The sequence below is a fragment of the Thermobia domestica genome, chromosome 2 (assembly GCF_964235325.1).
Source record: "Thermobia domestica chromosome 2, izTheDome1.hap1.1, whole genome shotgun sequence".
NCBI classification, from domain to species: Eukaryota; Metazoa; Arthropoda; class Insecta; order Zygentoma; family Lepismatidae; genus Thermobia; species Thermobia domestica.
Genome location: NC_137455.1, coordinates 108198532 through 108205493, shown reverse-complemented (window position 1 = coordinate 108205493; position 6962 = coordinate 108198532). Strand labels below are relative to the sequence as shown.

The 6962-nt window shown below is 34.8% G+C and overlaps 1 protein-coding gene across 1 annotated transcript; it reads left to right on the top strand.

Annotated features, from left to right (window-relative positions):
• The first annotated feature begins 989 nt into the window (after positions 1-989).
• On the top strand, positions 990-2723 carry LOC145679125 (uncharacterized). Its single transcript, XM_081749718.1, has one exon. It carries the CDS (start codon positions 990-992, stop codon positions 2721-2723), a length of 1734 nt encoding a protein of 577 aa, XP_081605844.1.
• Positions 2724-6962: the final 4239 nt, after the last annotated feature.

Sequence of the window (6962 nt, the reverse complement as noted above, 5' to 3'; positions counted from 1 at the left end):
AAGGAAACAAAAAATAAATTTAAAAGTTACATTTACACTCCGGTAGGGTCTAAGAGACCCAACTTTTTTTTTTTTTAATCAAAAGATCCAATATATTTCAGGCAAAAATTTTCTTGTCGGTCTTATATGTGGAGAATTACATATAGTGCAGCCAAACCCAAGCTATCACTTAACTCAGTATGGTGTGCTTATTCCGCAAAAAGTAAGAGAACTTGATTTAGGGACCGTTCAAAAATTTTGTGGCCCCTGATCCAAAAAGTCCAATATATTTCATTCAATCAAAAGCTTCTTGCACGCCTTGTATGTGGAGAACTGCATAAAGTATAGCCACATCAAAATTATCACTAAACTCTGAGGTATATAGTCAAATGTTAAAATAGCACATCTGATTTAAAATGAAAGAAATTTAATAAAGATAATAGGAAATGCGAACTTTTCAACTGGATTGTATCTAACGTATTCTGTGTTTAGCAAAATTTGCAAGTAAATACCATTTTATTACTTTACGTATTGATGTAGTTATTTAGTCATCCTACAGAAAATACTTATAGTACGGTATTTTGTCTTGACATGAGAGGCAATAGATATTTAGTACTCTTGTATGAAAATATTACAGTGCTATCTACGTATTATGATATACTGTATATACCTAGGTACATTTATGGATATCGCTTACTTATATTTTCTTTATTTTCAGAAAAAGAAGAATGAAATATTCCTTATGTTTTGTTCTAATATGGTTGTTTAGCTTCGCAGTTTTTACAACAAATGGAGTTTTAAATAATGTTCCTAATCCCTATGGAATTCAAAATAGTCTCATGTTTAAATGTCTGACTTCACTTGGACAACAAACTTGGAATAAAAGTAAGTCAATCATAATTTTTGATTCAACAGACGACAACTCTGGTGCCTTGATTCATCGGTACATTGAACATGAATTTAATATTCCTGTACTATTACAATCTACTAGAACACTTAGTCGAAACACAATGAACACATTTCCCAGAGGCTCTCAAGATGTTTCACTAATTGTATCTTGTGATAACAATACTTTGTTTAGGGACCTAGAAGAATTTTCAACGTCATCCATTTGGAATCCACTAAGCGAAACCTTCATTATATTGAAAGAAACTTCTGGAACAAAAGATGAGAGTAGAAGCATATTCGAAAATGTTTGGTCACATAAAATGTTAAACACAGTGTTACTATCGATTGTAAATGAGCCGATATCGGAATCAAAGCTGCAGTATTCTGTACGTGTTCTTAGCTTTAATCCATTTATTACTGACGCAAGTGGGCAAAATGGAACAGTGTATGAAGTACTAAAATACAGCGAACAAGATGACATAGAAATTAACAAGAGTATGTCTGTATTTCCTGACAAACTGAAAAACTTGTACGGATACCATATCAGAACCAGAAGTTTTGAAAAATTTCCCATGGTTTTGTTTGAGTATCCTATTCCGGAGAACGAGACACGTATCCTGAAAGATGGTGTCGATGCCAATACAATGTTAACTTTAGCTGAGCATATGAATTTCACTTTAGACAACAGACATGCAAGGCCACCACTAGAGCCAAAAGATATTACATATAACATAGTTCTGGACGTAGTAGTTACAGAAGAATCCGAGTTTTACCTTAATACTATTCCCCTCTATACCAGTGAAACTCAAGTCATGGATTATTCTGTTGTAGTTCAACCTTTCCCTTTGGCTTTTGTTGTGCCAGCAACTCAACAAATTCCACTTTATGAACAAATGGCATTAGCATTTGAATGGAACGTATGGGTTTGGATTTCAGGATGTGTTGTAATAACAATACTGATCTTGAAGTTGTTCCTCATTATATTACACATACAAGCAGAAACTGAATTTAACTCTGATGTAGGCACACATATATATGCAGTATTGCTTCAACAATCTGTACATATATCTGACGTAGAATCTATCAGAATTATGATCATTATATTTACATTTTTTGCTCTTGTTATTACTACATTATATACAGGGCATTTAGCCCGTATCTTCACTGTCACTATGCACTATAAACAGCTGAACACATTGGAAGACGTTGCAGAAAGTGGTTTAGAAGTGAGAAGCTATCCCGAACATGAAAGCGCTATAAGAGATTCCAGTAATTTGGCAATGATTCAAATGTATAACAGATATGTTCCTGATTACGATGTTATCGGAGTGCTACGACGTATGGCAAAAGAAAAAGATGTAGCTCTGTTTGAACCAAAAATTTTTCTAGAGTACACTCTGGTTGAATTTAATTTTTACAAAAATGGACATTGCTTATTACATATTGTCCATCAACCTGTTTTAGTTCACTTCATTTCATTTTTCTTTAGAAAATGGTCCCCATTTCTAGCCAAAATAAACTTTTACATCAGTTGCCTTCTGGAGGCCGGACTCCGTCAAAAATGGTACGATGATCTACTGTACGCAAGGAAACTTACAAAGAAAGTTCTACAAGTGACTGAAGGACATGAACGAAAAGTTGCTCTCAATATTATTCATCTGCAATATGCATTTTACTTATTACTTTTAGGGCTTGTTATAAGCGTATTAACATTCGTGCTCGAGCAATTAATTGTTTGTTACTACAAAATTAGAAGGTTGTATCTCAATAAACTTTATTTCTTACTGTTCAAGAAGGTTTCCAATTGGGTTATAAAAGTAATTACATCAACTGTTCCACAACGCAGGAGTTCATAATATATCATATTAAGTGTGTTTCACCGAGTATTATTCTAATAACACAGGCTGACGTTTTAAAACTTTTGAAAAGTTACAGAAACAAAACTCACTGATTCTGACTAATTTTAGGTCCCCAAATATGAATATGATATCCATTTTACTACATTAGCTCGCATTTTTGTGTAACGCATAGTTGTCAGATTTACCATAATAGGGAAAATGAGCTATCATGAAGTGTACCGGCCAATGAGCTGTTTGCGTGCCGAAAGGGAATCAACTTCATTTCGACAGTTGATCAAGAACGACATTCAGTTTTAAAAATTCTTAAAATTAATTTATTGAATCAAACCAGTTAAAAAACTATATATTCTGTTTGTGTATTAGCACTAAAAACTATATATATTCTGTTAGTGTAGACCTTTTAGCATTTACATACACAGAGTAATTTATAAAGTCTAATGTGTAGAGCTGCAAATAACACCATCTGCTTTGCTTTTTTCTTTTATGAAATGTTGGGTCCTCTCTCTTCACCGACCAGCAATAGTCCCCATCATTGCAGGGTCCCAACGTCCTTGATATCGAGTTTCCATCGTTCTTATATCCTGGTGAAACCGTTCTTCCATTTCGTCGCTTACAACTGCAAGATTTTCTGGAAAGAAGTTGAGGTGGGAGTGCAGAAAGTGGATTTTCAAAGACATACGACATCCCAGAGCGTCATATGCGACCAGAAGTTGCTGCACTAGAGCCTCGTAATTTTGAGCTTTAGTTTTGCCCAAAAAACCTTTTACAACTTGAACAAAAACACGCCAGGCATTTAACTCCTTGTCGTTTAAACTCTGTTCAAACAATTCGTCATGGATAAGTTTGCGAATATCAGGTCCTGTGAAAACTCCTTCTTTTAATTTACCATCACTTAGTTTTGGAAAACGCTGGCTAAGATACTTAAATCCTTCACCTTCTTTGTCCATAGCTTTTACGAAATTCTTCATGAAGCCCAACTTAATATGAAGAGGTGGAAGCAGCACCTTGGCTGGATCGATCAGAGGCTCATACTTGACACTGTTGGTACCGGGCTTAAATGTCTTCTGGGGGGCCACTCTTTTTGTGAAAAATGTTTTCCTGTGGCTCTTGAGTCCCAAAGACACAAAAAACAACAGTACTTTTTAAATCCACCTTGCAGACCAAGTAATATTGCAACAACTTTCAAATCTCCGCAAATTTGCCAACCATATTCTTTGTAGTTAATACGATTTAAAATGAGTGCTAGATTCTCGTAAGCCTCTTTCATCGAAACAGAGTGTGCCACAGGAATAGACGGCAGCTTATTTCCATTATGAAGTAAAACTGCTTTCAGACTGTACTTAGACGAATCTATAAAAATACGCCAATCGGATGGATCATGTTGAACTTCTAATTCATTCATCAGATCATTGATGTCTGTGAATATGCAAAGGGAACCTTCCATTCTGTAGTATTCTGAAAAGGGCTCGTTCCTTTTCCTGTAGGGAGTGTAAGTAGTTCCAGGAGCCAGTAAATTCCACTCTTTGAGTCTAGCACCCAAAAGTTGAGCTTTCTCTTTCGAAAGTTGTAACTCTCTCACTAAATCATTCAACTCATGCTGTAGGATCAAGTGAGGCTCATCTTTTACTCTCGGATCTTCATCTGCAGATATTGAGTTGGTGTTCTCATCGCTTCCTGTAGGCGCTGTAATATCGATAGTTTCCCAACCTTTCGAAGGAGTAGATACAGGTAAATTTTCTCCATGGGGCACTGGTCTGATCGCGGATTGCAAGTTTGGGTATTCGATGTTTCTTCTTGTTACTTCTTGCTGTATTCGTCATACAGAAATAGCAATCATCATGGGGTTCTCTCCATATAATCGGAACAGCAAGAGGCATCCTTCGTTTGGTTCCTTTAAGCCAGGCAGTCAGAGTCGCATAACACATCAAACAACATACATGAGGGGCCCAGCTTTTATCTTGATCACCGACCTTGCAGCCAAAATAAAAATAATATGCTTCCCTAACGTCATCATTTATCGATCTAATCTGCGACTTAACCATAAATACGCCACAGATATAACAAAATCTGTCCGGTGAGTTTTTACATCCTCCGCGGGAAGAACTTGACATTTTGAACAGAAAAGCGAAACTTAGAGCAACTGCACAACCACGTATTCCATTAAATCTCTAAAAGATACTGAAAAGCAGGCAAACAGTTCTAAAAATACTTTAAAATAAAACTGAAGTTACTGAAGTAAAAATTCCAAGTCAATTCTCCCGACAAAATACTTATACACTTCAGAGAATACTTACTACAATGCATAAGAGCCAGACTGAGCCACGCAATAAGTGCGCAGTTTGGGTTTTTTTCACCCGCGTCATCGTGCCGCTCATTGTTGCCACATAGTCCCTATTTTTTAAACCGGTTTTAGTGGTCTAAAAATAAACAAACAAAGAAGAGGGAGGAACACAAGTGTCAAGCATTTCAATCATACCCGTTCTCCCGGTATTCATTGTTATATATATATATATATATATATATATATATATATATATATATATATATATATATATCAACAACAAGGGGGTCCTATCTGTCACCAACTGAGTGAAATCTAATTTATTTCTTACTCAAATAGCATTGTCAGACCGGTTACTTCGATGACAACTGAAGCGTCTCTTCAAAATGGCAAAATTGACAACAATGCATAACACCAAAATACGAGCTAATGTAGTGAAACGGCTATCAATTTCGAATTCAGCATCTTGAAATTAGTCAGAATCAGAGGTTTTCCTTTATGTAACTAAACTGACGTCGGCCAGTGTAATCAACTGCCAAACATTTAACGGACAGAGAGAACACATCGCTTACCAAGTACGATAGATATCGATTTCTAGCTCGAAATGCTTGGGGTAAAGTCTATTTTGGAAGATTGGAAAGTAGGAGGAAGGGTATTATATAATGAGCTATTTAAGTTTTGACGCTAATTTTGTCATAAACATTGTGGTCGCTTTGCTTAACGTGCTTCAATGAACTACTGGGAAGCACTTGTTAGTAAAGAAAGTGTAGTTTGCACAAAAACAACCTTTTTCTTCGAGGGTCAACATATGTAGGTTACTATTTAGGGAAAGAGCAAGATAATATTCTTTGCTTCGGAGTAAATGGAAATTATACGAGTAATGTCCTAACAGCCATTATGGGGCTATCTGAAAATTGTTTCAGACATCTTGATTGATTAATTTAAGTAAATTTCATTAGTCATTCCATTCTTGATTGGAGAATGAGTTGACATTACTCGTACAACTTCATTTTCTCTGCGTCGTTCATTTTGGTGATAATGATAAATGATTAACAGTGATTAACAATTTCTAACAGTGCAATCACTCTTATTAACAATTTCCACGCGACAACTAATATCAACAATTCTACTGTTGACAAGCAAATATGGTTTATTTTGTGTTTGCACTATATATAAGACAGTTTAATATTTTATAAAGAAACTTAAACTCGCTGTATAAGAGGAAAATCCAGTGACACGAAACAAGTAGTTTTAATTTTATTTGATACTGTTTACCGTGAATTAAACGGGAAATCGAAGGTAACATGAAAAATAAATACCGTTATGACTGAAGTTATTCATTTTACAATTTTAGTAGTATTTAAATACATTCAAATTAGATTGAATTACTGAAATAAATACAGGAACTATGTACTCAGCAAATAATTGTGGTACATATACAAGACTAATAGAGTAAAACCCACAATCTGCCTTATGTTGAAGATTTCCCGTGATTTATTTCTGTTTTCAAAAGTACTGAATACTTGCTCATAATGTACAGCATAATCACAGTGAAATGTGTTGTACTATATATCGCATAGTGTAGATAAGAAAATAGGTTATGCTTTTTGAAAAAAAATGTATCTCTTTATAATGTTTGTTTTGTGCATGGAATATGAACATGAAATCAGTTTGAAATTGCTGTTTCGAATTTATTTCAATTCAGTAGAATGGGTTTCCGACTTCCATACTCAACTCACTTCACCATAGTTCCTTGTGACTGATTTTCTCTATGAACATGAAGGAATATGATGACGTAGTATGTCTCGATTTTGTCACCAATTAAAAATTGTATTATTAATAATAGTAACGCACGTAAGAAATACTGCTACGTAAAAAACAGCACAATTTCATATTGCAGAAATGTAAGCAAGTTTGGCTTTTAAATAATGATCATTACATCCATAGAGTTATTT